Here is a 24,637-nt window from a genome sequence, read left to right on the forward strand (position 1 = left end):
AAAAACAGCTCCAAAAACAACCGTAAAAAACGCATCAAAAAACACCTGATGCATAAAAAACGGCTAAAAATCAGAGGCCGTCACCCTGGAAAGCTCCGTATTTTACAGCCGTTTTTTGTTAAGCGTGTGAACATGGCCTGATAGTTTTTTCACTGTTTTTATGGTTCAGAGAAGTTTCTCTTGGGAATTTTTCATACATTTTTCACTGAACACAAACCCATGGGCATTTTTGTATTTCAATATTAAATTTATAAAAAGACTTTAAAAAATCCAGTTCCAATGTATTGATATTGCGCACGTTACACGGACGCAGGTTATTCAGACTTAACACGAAACTTTGTTTTTGTATTTTTTTAGAAGGTTTTTAAATAAATATTTATTCATAGTTTCGTTTTATTTCCTGTCAATCCCAATATTTATGTATATTTGACCCGTTTGATTTGACGTCTTCCTCTATGATCGCCTGTGACGGCCTCTTCTCAGTAGCTCGGTGGTCCACTTAGTCCCCATTGATAGCGAGTCCCGGCTTCCACCATTACACTCCCTGTCTGTCTACAATAAATCAGCCCTGTGGGACAATTATATATCAATACATTGCAATTGGATTTTTTTGAAGCTTTTTATAAATTTAATATTGAAGCACAACAAGCCCCGTGCGTATTTATTGTTTATTGAGTGAACACTAAAAGCTGCCCATTAATTCTGCACACAGATGTTCTCCTAAGAAAACCAAAACCTCATTTTACATTTTTAAATATTCAGGTTTGAGGTTTATTAACATTTTGGATTGACCAACCGCTCTGTAGATGTTCAATAATAAAATGATCCTGAATAGTACAACTTTCCTAATAATGGTGCACACAGTGTATATGATGTCACCCTCCTCACCTCCAGCAGGGGGCTCCCTCAAGTGATAAGTATCCTCGTGTGACACGAGAGCGGGGGATGGGTGCTCAGTGCTCGGCCCCTCACTCACGTTCCTCCTGTGACTCCGGCTGGACACCGCTGACTCCGGGGAGGGAATGTCACTTCCCCAACTTCCTCCTAAGAGGCCAAGCCAGATATTTAGAAAGGTGATAAAGACTCAGACCTGAGAGACGGCTGAGAAAGGGGAGCGTCTCGGGGGAACGGGAACTAAAAGACCGGCAGATTACAGCGTCATATCAATGAACACTCCTGAGAGGGAGCGCACAGATTATAAAACAGTAATACCTGAAGGCCTAAGAAAAAGCAAACACCGTGGTGGTCAATCCACATAACAAAGTCACAAGTCTCACAATCACAGGGAATATATCTGGGACACTCAATATCTGCAATGGACAATAAACTATTACCACGCGGTCCGTTGTATAATGTGCCCCCGTTACACCATAGACCACCACAAAGCCCCGATGCATGTTACGCCGTCAGCTTTTTCAAGGGGATCTGGATGGTGAGATGGACCCCTCTTTTATGGGTAAATTGTGGGAAGAAGCCTCACACATCATCCAATCACGGTTAGTAAAACCAGTGTCATCCTGGTCAATATTACAACATTATAATGTGTTTAGTAATTAATACATTGGGGACTGTAAATCCACCCGAGCTATTGAAGGAGCGCCCTTCATAATATGGTGCATGTGCCCGGCCACCATGTGTGTCCCGGAATCCACAGTCCAGTGTTTGGAAGATACAAGCAGCGCATTCATCATCATATAAACCAGGCCGGGAGACCAGGATCACACATTCATCATCATATAAACCAGGCCGGGAGACCAGGATCACACATTCATCATCATATAAAGCCAGGCCAGGAGACGAGGATCACGCATTCATCATCATGTAAAGCCAGGCCAGGAGACCAGGATCACGCATTCATCATGAAAAGCTTGGCCGGGAGACCAGGATCACACATTCATCATAAAGTAAAGCCAGGCCGGGAGACCAGGATCACGCATTCATCATCATGTAAAGCCGGGTCGGGAGACCAGGATCACACATTCATCATCATGTAAAGCCAGGCCGGGAGACCAGGATCACACATTCATCATCATATAAACCAGGCCGGGAGACCAGGATCACACATTCATCATCATATAAACCAGGCCGGGAGACCAGGATCACACATTCATCATCATGTAAACCAGGCCGGGAGACCAGGATCACACATTCATCATCATGTAAACCAGGCCGGGAGACCAGGATCACACATTCATCACCATATAAACCAGGCCGGTAGACCAGGATCACACATTCATCATCATATAAACCAGGCCGGGAGACCAAGATCACACATTCATCATCATGTAAAGCTGGGCCGGGAGACCAGGATCACACATTCATCATCATGTAAAGCCAGGCCGGGAGACCAGGATCACACATTCATCATCATCATGTAAAGCCAGGCCGGGAGACCAGGATCACACATTCATCATCATGTAAAGCTGGGCCAGGAGACCAGGATCACACATTCATCATCATCATGTAAAGCCAGGCCGGGAGACCAGGATCACACATTCATCATCATGTAAAGCAGGGCCGGGAGACCAGGATCACACATTCATCATCATCATCATGTAAAGCTGGGCCAGGAGACCAGGATCACACATTCATCATCATCATGTAAAGCAGGGCCGGGAGACCAGGATCACACATTCATCATCATGTAAAGCAGGGCCGGGAGACCAGGATCACGTATTCATGATCATATAAAGCCAGGCCAGGAGACGAGGATCACGCATTCATCATCATGTAAAGCTGGGCCGGGAGACCGGGATTACACATTCATCATCATGTAAAGCCGGGCCGGGAGACCAGGATCACACATTCATCATCATGTAAAGCTAGGCCGGGAGACCAGGATCACGCATTCATCATCATGTAAAGCCGGGTCGGGAGACCGGGATCACACATTCATCATCATGTAAAGCCAGACCGGGAGACCAGGATCACGCATTCATCATCATATAAAGCCAAGCCAGGAGACCAGGATCACGCATTCATCATCATGTAAAGCTGGGCCGGGAGACCAGGATCACGCATTCATCATGAAAATCCAGGCCGGGAGACCAGGATCACACATTCATCATAAAGTAAAGCCAGGCCGGGAGACCAGGATCACACATTCATCATCATGTAAAGCCAGGCCGGGAGACCAGGATCACACATTCATCATCATGTAAAGCCAGGCCGGTAGACCAGGATCACACATTCATCATCATGTAAAGCCAGGCCGGGAGACCAGGATCACACATTCATCATCATGTAAAGCCAGGCCGGGAGACCAGGATCACACATTCATCATCATGTAAAGCCAGACCGGGAGACCAGGCTCACACATTCATCATCATGTAAACCAGGCCGGGAGACCAGGATCACACATTCATCATCATATAAACCAGGCCGGGAGACCAGGATCACACATTCATCATCATGTAAAGCCGGGCCGGGAGACCAGGATCACACATTCATCATCATGTAAAGCCGGGCCAGGAGACCAGGATCACGCATTCATCATCATCATGTAAAGCCAGGCCGGGAGACCAGGATCACGCATTCATCATCATGTAAAGCCAGGCCGGGAGACCAGGATCACACATTCATCATCATGTAAAGCCGGGCCAGGAGACCAGGATCACACATTCATCATCATGTAAAGCCGGGCCGGGAGACCAGGATCACACATTCATCATCATGTAAAGCCAGGCCGGGAGACCAGGATCACGCATTCATCATCATGTAAAGCCGGGTCGGGAGACCGGGATCACACATTCATCATCATGTAAAGCCAGACCGGGAGACCAGGATCACGCATTCATCATCATATAAAGCCAAGCCAGGAGACCAGGATCACGCATTCATCATCATGTAAAGCTGGGCCGGGAGACCAGGATCACGCATTCATCATGAAAATCCTGGCCGGGAGACCAGGATCACACATTCATCATAAAGTAAAGCCAGGCCGGGAGACCAGGATCACACATTCATCATCATGTAAAGCCAGGCCGGGAGACCAGGATCACAAATTCATCATCATGTAAAGCCAGGCCGGTAGACCAGGATCACACATTCATCATCATGTAAAGCCAGGCCGGGAGACCAGGATCACACATTCATCATCATGTAAAGCCAGGCCGGGAGACCAGGATCACACATTCATCATCATGTAAAGCCAGACCGGGAGACCAGGATCACACATTCATCATCATGTAAACCAGGCCGGGAGACCAGGATCACACATTCATCATCATATAAACCAGGCCGGGAGACCAGGATCACACATTCATCATCATGTAAAGCCGGGCCGGGAGACCAGGATCACACATTCATCATCATGTAAAGCCGGGCCAGGAGACCAGGATCACGCATTCATCATCATCATGTAAAGCCAGGCCGGGAGACCAGGATCACACATTCATCATCATGTAAAGCCGGGCCGGGAGACCAGGATCACACATTCATCATCATGTAAAGCCAGGCCGGGAGACCAGGATCACGCATTCATCATCATGTAAAGCCGGGTCGGGAGACCGGGATCACACATTCATCATCATGTAAAGCCAGACCGGGAGACCAGGATCACGCATTCATCATCATATAAAGCCAAGCCAGGAGACCAGGATCACGCATTCATCATCATGTAAAGCTGGGCCGGGAGACCAGGATCACGCATTCATCATGAAAATCCTGGCCGGGAGACCAGGATCACACATTCATCATAAAGTAAAGCCAGGCCGGTAGACCAGGATCACACATTCATCATCATGTAAAGCCAGGCCGGGAGACCAGGATCACACATTCATCATCATGTAAAGCCAGGCCGGTAGACCAGGATCACACATTCATCATCATGTAAAGCCAGGCCGGGAGACCAGGATCACACATTCATCATCATGTAAAGCCAGGCCGGGAGACCAGGATCACACATTCATCATCATGTAAAGCCAGACCGGGAGACCAGGATCACACATTCATCATCATGTAAACCAGGCCGGGAGACCAGGATCACACATTCATCATCATATAAACCAGGCCGGGAGACCAGGATCACACATTCATCATCATGTAAAGCCGGGCCGGGAGACCAGGATCACACATTCATCATCATGTAAAGCCGGGCCAGGAGACCAGGATCACGCATTCATCATCATCATGTAAAGCCAGGCCGGGAGACCAGGATCACACATTCATCATGTAAAGCCAGGCCGGGAGACCAGGATCACACATTCATCATCATGTAAAGCCGGGCCAGGAGACCAGGATCACACATTCATCATCATGTAAAGCCAGGCCGGGAGACCAGGATCACACATTCATCATCATGTAAAGCCGGGCCGGGAGACCAGGATCACACATTCATCATCATGTAAAGCCAGACCGGGAGACCAGGATCACGCATTCATCATCATATAAAGCCAAGCCAGGAGACCAGGATCACGCATTCATCATCATGTAAAGCAGGGCCGGGAGACCAGGATCACGTATTCATCATCATATAAAGCCAGGCCAGGAGACGAGGATCACGCATTCATCATCATGTAAAGCCAGGCCAGGAGACCAGGATCACGCATTCATCATGAAAAGCTTGGCCGGGAGACCAGGATCACACATTCATCATAAAGTAAAGCCAGGCCGGGAGACCAGGATCACGCATTCATCATCATGTAAAGCCGGGTCGGGAGACCAGGATCACACATTCATCATCATGTAAAGCCAGGCCGGGAGACCAGGATCACACATTCATCATCATGTAAAGCCGGGCCAGGAGACCAGGATCACGCATTCATCATCATCATGTAAAGCCAGGCCGGGAGACCAGGATCACACATTCATCATCATGTAAAGCCGGGCCGGGAGACCAGGATCGCGCACGCCCTTTTCTCCTGGCCCGGCTTTACGTGATGACGCATGCGCTGCTTGTGTCTTCTGGATGCTGGACTTGACCTAGTGACTCACTGAGTGGAACCTTCTGTCCCGGATATAGTCCCGGTGATTGTGAAACTTGTGACATTGTCATGTGGATTTTTGTATGGTACATATGGGATGCTTTAGGTTATTGTACAACATGTGATTGTGCGATTGTGCCTACGCATATGTGGAGGGGGTTTATAGAATAGAAGACAGTTCTGGCTGTGTGGTGGGACAGCTATTGTTATCTGATGTCATCATGTCCACCATAAATATAGTTTCTGGACAGTGATTCTAGTCAGAGACATTAACATCCTCCCTGATTGGATGAGCGCTCTGATATTTTTGTGATTTAGACTCTGGTCAGACATGAACCGATATCTCAGAACATAAGACGGATTCCCCCCATGGACGGTCTACGCTGGGACCATTAGGTTCCTGTTTTACCTCACATGCACTTCTCTTGGACGAGTGGATGACCATTAGTGAGATTTCCACTTCAGTACCAAATAAAGAACAATTAATCGGATCATTAATCAGAATCGTTTTTCATATCTCGGGGTTCCCGTATGACTGACATTGACAGGAGGGGGATGGAGAATTTAACAAACAATTCAGAACCCCAGGAAAGGAAACACTTCTCACCTCCGTCCTCTTCTTCACTGCTTGGCTCGGATTTTATCGTTAGCGGTCCTGGAAGTAAATCAAAAAGGGGAAAGAGTCAGCAAACTAGAAAAAAAAAAATAGTTGCAGAAGTGTAATTAACCCTTCTGGGGACTGGTGAACATCAACAATGCGCATGACACAACAAAAACCGGAGAAAATTCTCCAGCTCATAACCTCAACATTTCGATCACAACACCATGACACCGATCACAACACCATGACCCCGATCACGACACCATGACCCCGATCACGACACCGACCTCCCGATCACGACACCGACCTCCCGATCACGACACCGACCTCCCGATCACTACACCGACCTCCCGATCACTACACCGACCTCCCGATCACTACACCGACCTCCCGATCACTACACCGACCTCCCGATCACTACACCGACCTCCCGATCACATCACTGACCTCCCGATCACAACACTGATATCCCGAGACTGTATGTCTCTCTGGGTCCCGGTCCATCACAGATTTACCTGTCTCAGGTAAAAGGCTACAAATCATAAGGGTCTACACCGCATTCCAAATTATTATGCAAATGTTATTTTTTGCTGATTTTCCTAAATAGTCGATGCAAATGACGGTCAGTATAATCTTCAAGCCATCAACCGTTGGAGTATAATGCAAATTTTATTGAACAAACCTCCTAATGAGAACAGGATTTTTTTGTTTCACATTATTATGCACAACAGAGATCAAAACATTTTAAAGGCTGTAAAGAACTAAAACGGTAATTTACAGAAATCAAAAGCTCTTTCAATCCAAAAACACTTACCAGGCCAAGTTACATGTTACATAGGACCCCTTCTCTGATATCACCTTCACAATTCTTGCATCCATTGAATTTGTGAGTATTTGGACAGTTTCTGCTTGAATATCTTTGCAGGATGTCAGAATCGCCTCCCAGAGCTTCTGTTTTGATATGAACTGCCTCCCACCCTCATAGATATTTTGCTTGAGGATGCTCCAAAGGTTCTCAATAGGGTTGAGGTCAGGGGAACATGGGGGCTGTGGCGGAACGGGTGACGGTTACAGGCATTGTACCCAAATACAGGTTAAGCCTGCCGCAAACCGTCGCGCTCCCGCCATCCGGGTGCCATAGCTTAGATGGCGCCCGGTGCTAGATGTGGATATGTCCCCTCAAACTGCATTACGTTATGTTTGATAACCAGTTGATTTGTATTGTATTGAGTGCTGCTTCACTGTCCTCCCCCTCTAGGGTTAATCTTATACTGAAGGAGAATGAGTCACAGGCTGAGTGCGGGAACTTATCTAATGTAAATAAGAAAAAGGGAGGGGTGAGTGAGGGATATAGTGGTGCTGGATGAGTTCTCAGTTAGTTGCTGCCCAGGAGAGGATGAGATAGCAGTGTGAGCTGCAGGCAGGGGCTGTCTACCTCAGAGATGGTACCTGACCTAGGGACAGTAATAGAGGACAAGTGCTGGAGTCCCATCTAACTAAGGAGGATCTGGAGACACCCCAAAGGATGAAAGGTACAGTGGAGAGACCCCATAGTGAGGTAGCCTGTCCCATCCAGCCCAGAGGGGAGAAGCAGCGGTACATTGTTTCTATGGGTGTCTGTCCCCGTTAATAAACGCGCCGCTGTGGCTTGTCCCCTGTTAATCTGTGTCGCCTGAATCTATCGCCCACATTCTCTTGGCGTAAACCGATCCCCACTGACCCGGTTTCGCCACATTTGGTAGCAGCGGTGGGATAGATTCAGCCCGTTCTAGGGGAAGCGGCAGGGGATAGGTACCCTGGTACCATCCGGCGCTTCGCGGCCAGACCTCAAGGGCGGACTGCCACATGTGCTGCAGTACAGGGGGACCACAGGCACCTAAATCCCCAGTCATGGAGCCTGACTCTATGGATCCTCCCGGCGGAGCAGAGGCTGTCCCCTATGGCAGCTACCTCCGAATTACACTCCAAGAGCTGTGCCGGTTCCGGCGCATTGCCTTCTCGTCCCGCGACATCAAGGATCGGCTGATTGAGAAGCTCCAAGCCTGGGACCTGGCGAACCCAGCCGAGATGGGAGAGATGGCCGAGGGTGACGTTGACTACTGCCCCGAAGAACCGGCCAGTCGCCAGGGAACCGGCCGTAGAACCATCTCAGACGCCCAGGCCCTGCGGATGGGGGATCTGCTGACCGCTCTGGGGCCTCAAAGCTCCGAGGCCGAGCGCCTGATCATCGTTGGGGCCGTGGCCCGTGCAGTGGCACCCCCAGAACCAACAACCCCAATCCCTGCCGGGCCCCGAAGACCCCAACTACGATTCAACGACCTCCCCAAGTTGGATCCTTCGTCCACGGATATCGATGCGCACCTAACCATGCTGGAGACACAGCTACAGGTGCATGACATCCCCACCACCGAATGGGCTCGCTACGTGGGGCCCAGCCTGCAAGGGAGGGCCCTTGAAGTCTACCGGAGCCTAGGTCCAGAGGACGGACGGGACTACGGTTGCCTCCGGGACGCCCTGCTGAAGAGGTATGCGATCACCCCAGAGACTTACAGAGAGCGGTTCCGTAATTTGACGCTCGCCGGCCAGGGTACTCATGTGGAACTGGCAGCCCAGCTCCGCTTAAACTGCTCCAGGTGGGCCGAGGGGAAGAAGGCCTTCAGTCGGGAGGCCCTGGAGGACCTCGTCATTTTGGAGCAACTCCTCTCCAGGATGGAGGTCCCCGTTTGTGCCTGGGTCGCGGACCGCCACCCCAGCACCCCTGAAGATGCCGCCACCCTGGCCGACGAGTTCTTGGCCCACCGACCCCAGTGGAGAAGCCTTCCGCGCCAGGACCAACGCCGAGAGCTCCGAGCCCCTACCAAAATAGCGGAACCACCCCGGCCAACTTCGATGAGACCCCAGCCGCAGCCTACGGCTGCCCCGATCCCTCCAAGGGTCCGCGGCCCTACGGACTCCCGCCAGTATTATGGGTGCCACCAGCCGGGACTGCCCCCTGGCCCAATCAACGGTGCCCTTTCCCAGACCAACCCCAACCCGGGTCGTCTTTTGCCCGGAGGCGGGCGACCCTGATGAGTGTGACCACCTCCTAGATGCACCAAAGGTGGAGGAGGTGGTCTACCACGTAGAGCTTGCGAGCCTCGTGATGAACCAGGTCCCTTCCAACATGCAGGGCCACCGACAGCCCGTGGTGCTGGGACGCCGCACCGTCCAAGGACTCCGTGACTCGGGGGCATCCCTCACCCTGGTAAGAGCGGACCTGGTTCCCCAGGCGAAGGTTCTTCCCCAGCGATTAGCCCGGATTGCCCTGGCGGACGGACAGCAGCGGTCCATTCCCCGCGCCAGAGTCTACCTGGACTGGGGCCCCGGAAAAGGGGAGGTCGAAGTCGGGCTCATGCCGGATCTCCCCGCCGATGTCTTATTGGGGAACGACCTTGGGAACGGTCTCACAAGTCAGTTCGCGGGGGCCGTGACCCGCAGCCAAGCCCGGGAGAACCTTTACCGGCCTCCACCACCGACCCGTGTAACCACCGAGGCTCCTCTCCCGGAAGCCCCGCCCCCCGAACCGCCGGTGGTAAGTACCCAAGCCCCTGACGCCTCACAAGTGACCGACCCGACGAACCCCCCGACAGACCTGGGGGAGGTGGATAGGGTCGCTTTTAGGGAGGCCCAGCATACGGATCCTTCCCTGTCCTCTGCCCGTAGCCTGGCCGATCGACCACCCAGTGGAGGGGCCCAGGCAGGGTTCCAGTGGGACAACGGGCTGTTGTACCGGGTCGAAGCCCCGACCAAGCCCGAGTCGCCCTGGATCGCCTCCAAACAGCTGCTTGTTCCCAAAGCCTACCGTGCACGACCGTTAGCCCTGGCCCACGATATACCCGCGGCGGGTCACACTGGGACCAGGTCCACCAGTGCCCGGCTCTCGAAGGCTTTCTTTTGGCCAGGGCTGACTGAGGACGTGCGGCGGTACCGAGCTTCGTGCCCTGTCTGCCAACGGGTGGCGGGGGCCCCGCGCAAGGTGCCGCTCAAGCAGCTGCCTCTCATCCGAGAGCCCTTCCAGCGGGTGGCCATAGATCTGGTTGGCCCCATTAATCCCCCCAGCCGAGGGGGAAAGCGTTACATCCTAACCCTGGTAGACTTCGCTACCAGATACCCGGACGCAGTGGCTCTGTCCTCCATAGATGCCGAGCACGTCGCCCAGGGACTCATGGACATCTTCAGCCGGGTGGGGTTCCCGCGTGAGGTACTCACAGACCAGGGATCTCAATTCCAGGGAGAACTCATGCAGGACTTCTGGAATCGGCACGGGGTGAGTTCTCTAAGAACCCCCGCCTACCACCCCCAAACGAACGGACTGTGTGAAAGGTTCAACGGTACCCTCAAGCAGTTGCTACTCCGATACGTCCACTCGGAGGGGAGAGACTGGGACCGCTCCTTGCAGCAGCTTCTCTTTGCCTATCGAGAGGTGCCGCAGGAGTCTACCGGGCACTCCCCATTCGAGTTGCTGTTCGCGAGGCGGGTCCGGGGACCCTTGGACTTAGTCCGGGAAGGTTGGGAAGGGAAGTTTGCAAGCCCGGAGATCCCAGTAGTAGAGTATGTGAGCCAAATGCGGGAGCGCCTAGCACGGCTGATGGATTTGGCCCATCAGCGATTGGAAGTAGCTCGAAGCCGTCAACGGGACGAGTACAACCGTAGCGCCCGACCCCGAGAGCTGGGGGTGGGGGGAGAAGGTAATGGTCCTCGCGCCAGTACGAGGCAACAAGTTGCAGGCCAATTGGGCTGGACCGTACACTGTAGTGGGGCGACAGGGGACGACGAACTACCTAGTAGCCCACGACAAGGCAGAAAAGCGGGTACGGAACTACCACATAAACCGGCTCAAGGCATATGTGGTAAGGGAGGTAGGAGCGGTCGCGATATGCTGCCCGCCCATGGACAACCCTGACGTGGGCCGCATCCCTGACCTACTGGCAGAGGCCCGACAGGGCTGGCAGATGTGCAGCTTGAAGTCCAGCTATCGCGCTTGCAGAGTAGGGAGATGGGGGAGGTGTTAGCAGCCCAGGAGGCCCTGTTCACCGCGTCCCCCGGACGTACCTCCCTAGTCGCTCACGAGGTCGACACTGGAGGAGCCTGAGAAAAGAAGTAGAAGAAATGCTGGAGATGGGGGTCATTATACCATCTCACAGTCCTTGGGCCGCCGGCGTTGTGTTGGTCCCCAAGAAGGACAAAACCACGAGGTTCTGTGTAGACTACCGGCGGCTGAACGAGGTAACCGTTACGGATGCCTATCCGATGCCCCGGCTTGATGAGCTGCTCGATAGGCTGGGAGGGGCACGCTTCGTGTGCTGGGAGGGGCACGCTTCGTGTCCACTCTGGATCTCAGCAAGGGCTACTGGCAGATTCCTCTGACCAAGGAAGCCCAAGAGCGCTCGGCGTTCATCACCCCGTTCGGCCTGTTTGAATTTACGTGCATGCCGTTCGGGATGAAGAACGCCCCCGCGACCTTCCAAAGGGTGGTCGACCGGATCCTCGTGGGGTGTCAGGAGTTTGCCCAGGCCTACCTGGACGATATCGCTATCTTTAGCGAGACTTGGGAGGAACACTTGGGGCACGTGGTGCAGATCCTGGAGCGCATCCGGTACGCCGGCCTCACCAACCGCCCCGACAAGTGCCAGATGGGTATGGCAGAAGTCGCCTACCTGGGGCACCGAGTGGGCAGCGGACAGATCCGCCCCGAGCCGGCCAAGGTGGAGGCCATTCTCCATTGGCCCCGGCCGGCCAACCAGAAGCAGGTTAGGGCCTTTCTGGGAGTCACAGGGTACTACCGAAAATTCATCCCGCAGTATAGTACCCTGGCCAAGCCCTTGACCGACTTGACGTCCAAAATGTTCAGTCGACTGATGCCCTGGCCCCTTGACTGTGAGGCGGCCTTCGGGAGCCTTAAGACTGCCCTCTCCACCTCCCCTGTCCTGGCTGCCCCTGACTTCCACCGGCGGTTCATAGTCCAAACTGATGCCTCAGACGTAGGGCTGGGAGCGGTACTGAGCCAAGTGGACCAGGCGGGCCACGAACACCCGGTCGCGTACCTCTCCCGGAAGTTGCTGGACCGAGAGAGGGCATACGCAACCATTGAGAAGGAGTGCCTGGCTGTCGTGTGGGCTCTAAAGAAGCTCCAGCCCTACGTTTATGGGAGGGAGTTCACAATAGTCACATACCACAGTCCTCTCAGTTGGTTGAACCGAACCGCCGGGGACAATGGGCGTTTACTACGGTGGAGCCTGGCCTTACAATCCTATAAAACGTTACCATCTCTCATAAAAAGGGCCGGGACCACGGGAATGCTGATGGACTCTCTCGGCAGCAGGACACTGATGGGCGGAGACTGACAGCACCGGGCCCAGATCTCATCACTGACACAACAGAGGGTCAGCAGGACTGATTCTGGATCTAAGCTGGGGGAGGTCTGTGGCGGAACGGGTGACGGTTACAGGCATTGTACCCAAATACAGGTTAAGCCTGCCGCAAACGGTCGCGCTCCCGCCATCCGGGTGCCATAGCTTAGATGGCGCCCGGTGCTAGATGTGGATATGTCCCCTCAAACTGCATTACGTTATGTTTGATAACCAGTTGATTTGTATTGTATTGTATTGTATTCAGTGCTGCTTCACTGTCCTCCCCCTCTAGGGTTAATCTTATACTGAAGGAGAATGAGTCACAGGCTGAGAGCGGGAACTTATCTAATGTAAATAAGAAAAAGGGAGGGGTGAGTGAGGGATATAGTGGTGCTGGATGAGTTCTCAGTTAGTTGCTGCCCAGGAGAGGATGAGATAGCAGTGTGAGCTGCAGGCAGGGGCTGTCTACCTCAGAGATGGTACCTGACCTAGGGACAGTAATAGAGGACAAGTGCTGGAGTCCCATCTAACTAAGGAGGATCTGGAGACACCCCAAAGGATGAAAGGTACAGTGGAGAGACGCCATAGTGAGGTAGCCTGTCCCATCCAGCCCAGAGGGGAGAAGCAGCGGTACATTGTTTCTATGGGTGTCTGTCCCAGTTAATAAACGCGCTGCTGTGGCTTGTCCCCTGTTAATCTGTGTCGCCTGAATCTATCGCCCACATTCTCTTGGCGTAAACCGACCCCCACTGACCCGGTTTAGCCACAGGGGCCACACCATGAGTTTCTTTCCTTTTATGCCCATAGCAGCCAATGACACAGAGGTATTCCTTGCAGCATGAGATGGTGCATTGTCGTGCATGAAGATAATTTTGCTACGGAAGGCACGGTTCTTCTTTTTGTACCACGGAAGAAAGTGGCCAATCATAAACTCTACATACTTTGCAGAGGTCATTTTCACACCGTCAGGGACCCTAAAGGGGCCTACCAGCTCTCTCCCCATGATTCCAGCCCAAAACAAGACTCCGCCACCTCCTTGCTGACGTCGCAGCCTTGTTGGGACATGGTGGCCATTCACCAACCATCCACTACTCCATCCATCTGGACCATCCAGGGTTGCACGGCACTCATCAGTAAACACGGTTTGAAAATGAGTCTTCATGTATTTCTGAGCCCACTGCAACCAATTCTGCTTGTGAGCATTGTTTACGGGTGGCCGAATAATAGCTTTATGCACACTGGCAAACCTCTGGAGGATCCTACACCTTGAGGTTCGCGGGACTCCAGAGGCACCAGCGGCTTCAAATACCGGTTTGCTGCTTTGCAATGGCTTTTTAGCAGCTGCTCTCCTAATCCTATTAATTTGTCTGGCAGAAACCTTCCTCATTATGCCTTTATCTGAACGAACCCGTCTGTGCTCTGAATCAGCCACAAATCTTTGCACAGTATGATGATCACGCCAAGTTTTCTTGAAATATCCAATGTTTTCATACCTTGTCCAAGGTATTGCACTATTTCACGCTTTTCGGCAGCAGAGAGATCCTTGTTCTTTCCCATATTGCTTGAAACCTGTGGCTGCATAATAATGTGGAACGTCCTTCTTAAGTAGTTTTCCTTTGATTGGGCACACCTGGCAAACTAATTATCACAGGTGTCTGAGATTTATTACAATGATACAAAGAGCCCTAAGACACAAGACCATCCATGAGTTTCATTGAAAAACGAATAATTAAATGTTTATGACACTTAAATCCAATGTGCAGAATAATTTGGAACACTGTGTATATACAACAAATCCATGACTGATTACACATGACCCAGGGATCAGATAGAAGTGATCTTGTACAGTACTGGACATGTGGCCCGCCACATCTTCATACCCTCTGCTAGAGTCTGTATCCTAAATGTGAAGGGACCTTAATAGCGCACATGTGGTGGGATCTGGTAGCTGTCTGTAATAGGAGACACCTCGGAGAAGGTGGAGGACCTTAGACACAGAGTGGATTTACCTTGTTTATGTAGAGGTGAATATAATGTCGCAGAAGTGGCTTTCCCTGAAGATCTCTCAGTGGATTGTGGGGATCCCTGCAGACCACCCTGCCTCTCATTCCACTCTCCAGCACAGCGCTGCCACCACCTCTTACCTAAGAAACAACATCAATCATCAATATTAAGAGAGGTCACCTCCATCACACGGATCTCCGATGTGTGTCCATCATACAATAAACTCTCCAGTCCTGGCTGAGAGATGGATACCCCAACTGCAAGTCAGCCACACCCCAGAACTGGGAATAGTCTCCAACCGCTTAAGATGGTCACATGATAGCTGTAAGCTCAAAAGTTCTGTCTCAACAGTTTTTACTTAGTCAATTCTCCTAATTCCCCCATGGTCTGTCTAGTTCTTCGGGTAGCACAGGATAATGGTGAACATCAGCGGGTTTAACGTTCCTCTGCTGGGTCTCCTGTAAGTTACATTATTCCCTCTTCTTCTTTCATAGAGTTGCGGTCCGGGTGACTGAAGCCGCTATGTATCACAAACTATTATTGTAAAGGATCTGACAGACACAGCTTCTGTGTCGACGCCCGTGGGTAATCAGTCTGCACCTGCTCCTAAGTCTGGTAGAAGATCGTGTCACTCTCTGTGTCAGGCTGGGAGGCTGAGGAGTGGGAGAGCCTATCACAGCCTGGCCAGACGGAGCTAGCTCCCGCCCTCTGTCTATTTATACCTGCATTTCCTGCTACTACTTTGCCTGTGATTCTTTTCGGTTTCCTGGCTCTGCTGCTCCTGCTATGATTATTGACCTTGCTTCATTTTTGACCCTGGCTTTACTGACTACACTCCTGCTCTGCGATTTGTACCTCGTGCACTCCTGGTTTGACTCGGCTCGTTCACTACGCTTGTTGCTCGCTGTGTTGCCGTGGGTAACTGCCCCATTTCCCTTAGCTTCTGTGTACCCTTGTCTGTTTGTCTGTCGTGCACTTATTGAGCGTGGGGACCGTCGCCCAGTTGTACGCCGTCACCTAGGACAGGCCGTGCAAGTAGGCAGGGACTGAGTGGCGGGTAGATTGGGGCTCACCTGTCTGTCTCCCTACCCCATCATTACAATTATCTTCTGTTATATACTTCTCTGTCCTCTGTTCACATTGGACTGTGCATTATATTTGTACTATTCCTTCTCATGTGCACCACTAACTTCAGAATGCCGACCTTGGGGCAGCGTCCTGTTTCCTTGTACTGCTGTTGGCTATTGGCTATTTTAATTGGCCACCTTTTGACTGGTTGTTGAGCGGACCCGCCAGGAACATACCAGATTGCTGCGGACCATTGTGATCTGCTTGATCTGACCGCTTCATATGTGAGGTCTCCAAGGATTGGTCAGCACCAAAAGAGTTGTAAGCCCAGCAGTCTGTTAAGCCCAACGAGTCATTCAATGCTGACCAACAAAGCCCAAGAACGACCAATATTATACACTAAACGAGCACAAAAACACAACCGGACCATCAATGTGCCGCCAGGTACCTGTCCGGGATCAGAACACTCTATAGTCTATAAATTCACCAGACACGATTATTAGCGTCTCATCATCCATTTTCTCCGTCCCTCACCCTCCCTCATCCTCCCTTCTCTCCGTCCCTCACCCTCCCTCATCCTCCCTTCTCTCCGTCCCTCACCCTCCCTCATCCTCCCTTCTCTCCGTCCCTCACCCTCCCTCATCCTCCCTTCTCTCCGTCCCTCACCCTCCCTCATCCTCCCTTCTCTCCGTCCCTCACCCTCCCTCATCCTCCCTTCTCTCCGTCCCTCACCCTCCCTCATCCTCTCACCCTCCCTTCTCTCCGTCCCTCACCCTCCCTTCTCTCCGTCCCTCACCCTCCCTTCTCTCCGTCCCTCACCCTCCCTTCTCTCCGTCCCTCACCCTCCCTTCTCTCCGTCCCTCACCCTCCCTTCTCTCCGTCCCTCACCCTCCCTTCTCTCCGTCCCTCACCCTCCCTTCTCTCCGTCCCTCACCCTCCCTTCTCTCCGTCCCCCACCCTCCATTCTCTCCGTCCCCCATCCTCCATTCTCTCCGTCCCCCATCCTCCATTCTCTCCGTCCCCCATCCTCCATTCTCTCCGTCCCCCATCCTCCATTCTCTCCGTCCCCCATCCTCCATTCTCTCCGTCCCTCACCCTCCATTCTCTCCGTCCCTCACCCTCCATTCTCTCCGTCCCTCACCCTCCATTCTCTCCGTCCCTCACCCTCCATTCTCTCCGTCCCACATCCTCCATCCCTCATCCTCCATTCCTCACCATTCATTCTCTACCTTCCTCACCATTCATTCTCTGTACATGTCTGGCTCTGACAATCAGTTTCTTGATCATGTCTCTCCTTAGCCCCCATACTTCCCACCTTGAGAACGCTCACACTCCTCATTGCTGACATCAGATTAGTCTACCTCAGCATTTCCAGATGGTTCACCATCTTCTAGTTTGACAAAAGAACGGTGGAACTCACCTGATTTAGGGAGCAGCGGTGGCACAATGTAGCGCCCCTGTGCATCAATGTGGGGGGTTAATAGTGTCTGTGGAGGACGGTCCGGCAAAACAGGGAAATGATGACTGCAGGATTCCTGGAGCCCCTCATCCCATACCAAACTTAGAGGGTCCCCCTGAGTCTCCTCTCCTTCCTCAGAGGAAGAATAGTAGGATGATGATGATGACGACGACAGAGGGCGAGAAATGCTCCGTCTCCACCTCCTTCCTGTTGTGAAAACATTTAGAAAGATAAAATTATAATTAAATAGTTGATAAGGTTTTCATAAGGCAACGGCCATCAAGTCCAACCTATAAACCTACAGTGCTGATCCAAAGGAAGGCAAAACCCAATCAGGTGGATGCAAATTGCCTCATATTAGCGAGAAAAATGTGTTATGTACTCCATTTGTGGCAATTAGAATAAATCCCTGGATCAACATCCCATCTCCAGAATCTAGTACTGCTAACCATAATAAATCAACCAACATCTTGTGGCAAATTTCCATAATGTGACTGTTCTTACAGTAGAGGCTTCCATAGTGTGACTGCTCTTACAGTAGAGGTTCCATAGTGTGACCGATCTTACAGTAGAGGGTCCATAGTGTGACTGATCTTACAGTAGAGGTTCCATAGTGTGACTGCTCTTACAGTAGAGGTTCCATAGTGTGACTGCTCTTACAGTAGAGGTTCCATAGTGTGACTGATCTTACAGTAGAGGTTCCATAGTGTGACCGCTCTTACAGTAGAGGTTCCATAGTGTGACCGCTCTTACAGTAGAGGTTCCATAGTGTGACTGCTCTTACAGTAGAGGTTCCATAGTGTGACTGCTCTTACAGTAGAGGCTCCATAGTGTGACTGCTCTTACAGTAGAGGTTCCATAGTGTGACTGCTCTTACAGTAGAGGTTCCATAGTGTGACTGCTCTTACAGTAGAGGTTCCATAGTGTGACCGCTCTTACAGTAGAGGTTCCATAGTGTGACCGCTCTTACAGTAGAGGTTCCATAATGTGACTGTTCTTACAGTAGAGGCTTCCATAGTGTGACTGATCTTACAGTAGAGGCTCCATAGTGTGACCCTCTTACAGTAGAGGTTCCATAGTGTGACCGCTCTTACAGTAGAGGCTCCATAGTGTGACTGCTCTTACAGTAGAGGCTCCATAGTGTGACTGCTCTTACAGTAGAGGTTCCATAGTGTGACCGCTCTTACAGTAGAGGCTCCATAGTGTGACTGCTCTTACAGTAGAGGCTCCATAGTGTGACTGTTCTTACAGTAGAGGCTCCATAGTGTGACTGCTCTTACAGTAGAGGTTCCATAGTGTGACCGCTCTTACAGTAGAGCAGTCACACTATGTCACATACATCTAGGCCTCTTTTGAAGCATGCCATGATTTTATTTGGCTTGGCAGCAGCTGCCTGACACTGGTTTCTAGAGTTGTTTTCCATTCATATCCCCTGCCCGTTTCAATGTCGTAGTTACCCATTGTTTTACTTTATTGTAACCGTCGTTTCAAACCCCCTCCCATAAATCATTAGAACACGCAATAATAAAACCTTTGTAACAAATCTTATTACAGAAAATGCCTCTTTCTTCACGTATCAGATTCCTCTACTCCCTCCTGCACTGATCACTCACTCTCAATTCACTGCTAAAATCCACATTCCGTTAGGCAGAGATAATGACAGATTATTAGCTCACTGAGAGATCAGTGCTGCCCATAGAAGTCTATAGAGGGGGGGGGGGAACCAGTGAGAGACACTGCTGCATTTTCTAGTAAGAGCTATACTAGATTCTATAACTGGGGTGAGATAGAACACAAACTAGCAGCAGCAGCAGCATGGAGGACATTATACAGCAGTACTGAGCAGTTTAGCTGTGAATCCAGCACTGGGGTGAGCTAGAACCCTTACTAGAAGCAGCAGCAGCATGGAGAACATTATGCAGCAGTACTGAGCAGTGTAGCTGTGAAGCCAGCACTGGGTGAGATAGAACACTTACTAGAAGCAGCAGAAGCATGGAGGACATTATGCAGCATTAATGAGCAGTGTAGCTTTGAATCCAGCACTGGGGTAATATTTAACACCACAAAAGCTGGAGGAAGCGAGGACATACCCAAAGAGGACGCGGCTCTGTTCTGCTCATCTGACGAATCGCAGCTCTGGTCACGACTGGCGGCTGCAACAAGAGACAACATCAGAGGCGACCAATCACTGGGCTCTTGTATCTGTCAGAGTACATGGCCGGGACGCCGCCATATTTATGGATTTGCTTACACTCCTCGCCCCCCCCCCAAGATAGGGGCAGCTTTGTCATTCCACCTTGTCACACATCACGTGCAGTAACTGGCACCCCCTTGTGTGTGACCAATGTCATCCTACACGTACGTGATTACTTATTCATCGTCCCTAACCACATTCCACCCATCCCCCGCCCAGCAGCACGGCTTACCAAAGTGGAGTCGCATCCTTATCTCCATCAGCCGCTCAAAGTCTCTGTTGTTGAAATCTGCCCATCGGTGGAGCAGCTGGCGGGGGGTGCGGAGGCAGCCAGACATGGGTTCCAGGCAGCGTGCGATCTCCATAAGGATGGATCTGCGCTGCCGCAGGGGGACGGCTCCTGTTCTCTGTAGCTCATCCGGCAGATAACGATCCATTAAAGAGACAAAACACTCCAGTTCTACGCGGGAGAAGTTGGGGGACCTGCGGCTGCAGCGCTTCCTGACTATTCCTAAAATGTAAATAAGGGAAGAGAGACTTTATTTGGGGGGTGAAAGCAAACAACGTGATAACATGCACACACTCGCCGCCGCGCCGGCCTCCCGACCGGTCCTGCTATGAAGCAGCAGGGAAGCTGCATGTGTAAATGTCGCTGACTTGGCTGTAGAGAAGGACGTGTCTACTTACCAGGGTGACCCGCATGAGTAGACGAGAGCGGCTGAGGGTGGAGACCTGGAGGGGACAGGAATCAGGCAGCTCTCGTGCAGAGCAGAAGACAGAAGGAACTCCGGTGGGGGACAGATATCTGTTTGTGTCACTTGAACTTTAAGTCATGGTAGGTAAAGAGCTCAGAGCACCCAAGACGCAGCGAGGGCGGAGAAATACCTGGGACACAAGAGGGAAGAGCAGCAGAGCTGATCCCATACGGGCCGGCCACAAATTACAGAATTCTAAAGCTGCCACAAGTGGAGGTGAAAAAAAGGACGCAGTGCAGCAGATCAGGATCAGGTGAGACTGGATCGGGTAAGACCACATTGGGTGAGGCTGGATCAGGTGAGGCTGGATTTGGTGATGCTGGATCGAGGGGCTGAATCGGGAGAAGCTGGATCGGATGAGGCTGGATCGGATGAGGCTGGATTTGGGGAGGCTGGATTTGGGGAGGCTGGATTTGGGGAGGCTGGATTTGGGGAGGCTGGATTTGGTGACGCTTGCCTCTATGATTGCATGGATACAACAATGATGCTCTGCCGCCGATTTCTAATATACAGATCGCACGTGTATTGTTCACAGCTCTTATTGGAGGTGAATGAACAAACTTGGTGAATCTCCGTGCGCAGCGGTTGAACCTTTAGTCCTTGTCTATAAAGGAGGGGCAGAGCGATTATTTGGCTGGGTCTCCCGAGCGGACGCTTCACAGCTGCCGTATAACTCCCGTGGCAACGTGGTGAGGAAAAGCGAGGAGGCACCGGCACAAAAACAAGGTGAAGTCTCAGCTTCCCCACAGGAGGAGCGTAAAAACATAAAGCCAGATAAACACCAGTAATACAGGAGCCCCCCAGCCCCCAAAAAGGACCCTCCAAGACAAAGCCAGAAAGGGAAAAGGATGGAGCATGCAGAGCAGGGAGATACAGTTACCCGGAAAGAATCCGCCAGTAACACCCCAGATCATATCGGTGGTTCCACAGGAGATAAAACATGAAATGCTGTGAAGAGAAGTGACGACGCTCCGGCCACAAATCGGAGAAATAAAAAGTGACATTTCCATAATATGCCGTGAAATGAAGAAAACTCGAGAGGGAATCGGAGACAGAGAATTAGTGAAGAGAAGCGGTCATGAAAGAGTTAAGAGATATTAGAACGACGGATGACAAGTCCAACAAAAAGGTGGCTGACACGGAGTACAGAATCCGCAGCGACAACAGAGACGTATCGGCCTCCCGAGGACGCTGCACAGCAAATATTCAGGACTGGATACAGGACCAGTCAGACTGTGATCTCTTCTGTGTTTGGATCAGCACATCGGGTGTCAGCGATATATACCTGCCATAACCTGTCCATTGGGAACTCGCCTTTTGAAGGCAGAATTTCCACGATTTCTGCTGAATCCTTTTCACATTAATTCCTCTCGTCATTCTCTAGTTATATGAAAGGGTTAATAGTATTAATACATGGTAGTGTAAAATGGAAAAGTCGAAAAATTTAGTATTTCCGGTTTGTGAGCATGCGCGGGCTTCTTACACGTCTTTACATTTCACCACCTTTCTCTTCTTTCAGAATTGTTGTAATTATAAGAAATCTCTCTGGAATATATCAGAACAACTATGTGTATATATTTGGCGACTTCAATTGCGTAATGAGGAATAAGATCGATGGAGAGAGAAAGGTGGAGGCTTACGTAAATGCGCAAAAATGTCAGCGGATTGACGTATGACCGGGGACGGGAGAGGACGAGGCTGTAACCCTTCCTATAAAGGTGGATATTGAGAGATGATTATTGTGAAAGCAGACGTGTCTCCGAGGTGGTGTCAGCACTGGCGGATTATTCCACCAGCTACGGTCACAACCACTGACACATGGTGGGTAAAGACCAATGCCCAGGAGGGAAATCCGGGGCCACCTCTCCGTACTGAAAATAGACCAGAGGGTCCCCATAACCTCACCACCCCCGCACACATATAAAACTGTACAATTCTATATGACACATTTTATTACAAGAACACAAGTAACAAACAAATAATGACAAGAATTTCCATATTTAACCTCTGAGTAGAACACAAATCCCTGGTGCTGGTGTAACATGTAACGACTTTCCCCTGCGAATTGTCAGTTATCCAGCAGCACCAACGTGCGAAGCTTCACCTATAGGAACGTACAGCGCGGAGCAGAGGAACAGAGGACAGAAAAGGGACAACGTTTTATATAAATACTTGTAATTCTAACAACCGATCCACGAGTCTAAGAAAACCCGTACAGCAAAATACTAAACCAAAAGGAGTAAACCAATAATAAAAGACGAGGATATGTGCCGGTGGCCCCCCATACAGCGCCGGAGGAGCCCCCACAGTGAGCGACAACTTTAACGGGGTTTATCCATCCATAGGATCAGCCATTTATAACTCCCGACCAACTAATCGGGAAGGGGCCGGGAAGCAGCAGGAGCCGAGAAAGGCAGAGTGGGGTTTAGGGGGCCCCGTTCTGGAGATCGGACCCCAGAGGTGAGACCCGCATCTATCGGACATTTATGACATTTCCTATTGATCCTGCGGATGTGTCATAAATGTTAAAGCAGTGCGAACCCTCTACCTGTCCAGTGCGCTCCACTCCAGACATCTTCTACAGGCCGGGCGGCACCACCACCTCCTCGTTCTTTTATTTTCAGTCAGTCCCTTCACGACGCTCAGCACTCACCCCAAACTGAGGCCCCTGCACACGATAGGTGTCCATGCTGAAAAAATGATAGAACCCGTCCTGTTCTTGTCAGTAATTACAGCAAGGACTCTCCCATAGAAGCTTCTGTAAATAGAGACCGCTACTGATGTGCATCCATATACCGTCCATATTTACTGAAGCATCGCTAGGCAACATGTTGATGACATCATTTGCAGCCTCCCTCTTTTTTTCACGGATACTTTCTGATCTGTATTTACGGACAGTATTTCGGGATAGATGAAAATACAGTCGTGTGCATGAGGCATTAAAGCACCGGCAGGCTCAGGGGGCGGAGCAAGAAGAACCCTAACACTGATTGGCTGAGAGGCTCAGCCCACCAGTATTAGGCTTAAAGAGGCTGTCACCAGATTATAAGTGCTTACATAATGTGATCAGCAGTGTAATGTAGAGAACAGTGGTCCTAGTAATAAAGAGGCTGTCACCAGATTATAAGTGCCCTGTCTCCTACATAATGTTATCAGCGGTGTAATGTAAATAACAGTGGTCCTAGTAATAAAGAGGCTGTCACCAGATTATAAGTGCCCTGTCTCCTACATAATGTGATCAGTGCTGTAAAGTAGATAACAGTGGTCCTAGTAATAAAGAAGCGGTCACCAGATTATAAGTGCCCTGTCTCCTACATAATGTGATCAGTGCTGTAATGTAGAGAACAGTGGTCCTAGTAATAAAGAGGCTGTCACCAGATTATAAGTGCCCTGTCTCCTACATAATGTTATCAGCGGTGTAATGTAAATAACAGTGGTCCTAGTAATAAAGAGGCTGTCACCAGATTATAAGTGCCCTGTCTCCTACATAATGTGATCAGTGCTGTAAAGTAGATAACAGTGGTCCTAGTAATAAAGAAGCGGTCACCAGATTATAAGTGCCCTGTCTCCTACATAATGTGATCAGTGCTGTAATGTAGATAACAGTGGTCCTAGTAATAAAGAGGCTGGCACCAGATTATAAGTGTCCTGTCTCCTACATAACGTGATCAGTGCTGTAATGTAGATAACAGTGGTCGTAGTAATAAAGAGGCTGTCACCAGATTATAAGTGTCCTGTCTCCTACATAATGTGATCAGTGCTGTAATGTAGATAACAGTGGTCCTAGTAATAAAGAGGCTGTCACCAGATTATAAGTGTCCTGTCTCCTACATAATGTGATCAGTGCTGTAATGTAGATAACAGTGGTCCTAGTAATAAAGAGGCTGGCACCAGATTATAAGTGTCCTGTCTCCTACATAATGTGATCAGTGCTGTAATATAGATAACAGTGGTCGTAGTAATAAAGAGGCTGTCACCAGATTATAAGTGTCCTGTCTCCTACATAATGTGATCAGTGCTGTAATGTAGATAACAGTGGTCCTAGTAATAAAGAGGCTGGCACCAGATTATAAGTGTCCTGTCTCCTACATAATGTGATCAGTGCTGTAATATAGATAACAGTGGTCGTAGTAATAAAGAGGCTGTCAAGAGATTAGAACTGCCCTTAACATATATTATTACCGGCCTCAATAACATATGTGAAGGTAGAGGGCCCCCTCCGTCTGCTGCACGGTCGTGCCAA

The 24,637-nt window shown here is 50.6% G+C and overlaps 1 protein-coding gene across 8 annotated transcripts in view; it reads right to left on the reverse strand.

The window, feature by feature from the left end:
- The window catches only part of LOC142687180 (uncharacterized), a 180,765-nt gene that overhangs the window by 17,096 nt on the left and 139,032 nt on the right, over positions 1 to 24,637 (reverse strand). For all 8 annotated transcript variants that reach the window (XR_012856441.1, XR_012856440.1, XR_012856439.1 and 5 more), the window contains 6 exons: positions 19,872 to 20,150; positions 19,536 to 19,598; positions 17,407 to 17,652; positions 14,924 to 15,058; positions 6,532 to 6,579; positions 889 to 1,044 (listed from right to left, as the gene is read on the reverse strand). Coding sequence is in view for 5 of the 8 variants with exons in the window: in XM_075847544.1 (XP_075703659.1) it covers positions 889 to 1,044; positions 6,532 to 6,579; positions 14,924 to 15,058; positions 17,407 to 17,652; positions 19,536 to 19,598; positions 19,872 to 20,150 (927 nt within the window). In the remaining 3 variants the exon portion in view is untranslated. The remainder of the gene's footprint in view (positions 1 to 888; positions 1,045 to 6,531; positions 6,580 to 14,923; positions 15,059 to 17,406; positions 17,653 to 19,535; positions 19,599 to 19,871; positions 20,151 to 24,637) is intronic.

This window comes from Rhinoderma darwinii, assembly GCF_050947455.1.
Source record: "Rhinoderma darwinii isolate aRhiDar2 chromosome 5 unlocalized genomic scaffold, aRhiDar2.hap1 SUPER_5_unloc_2, whole genome shotgun sequence".
In the NCBI taxonomy this organism is placed as follows: domain Eukaryota; kingdom Metazoa; phylum Chordata; class Amphibia; order Anura; family Rhinodermatidae; genus Rhinoderma; species Rhinoderma darwinii.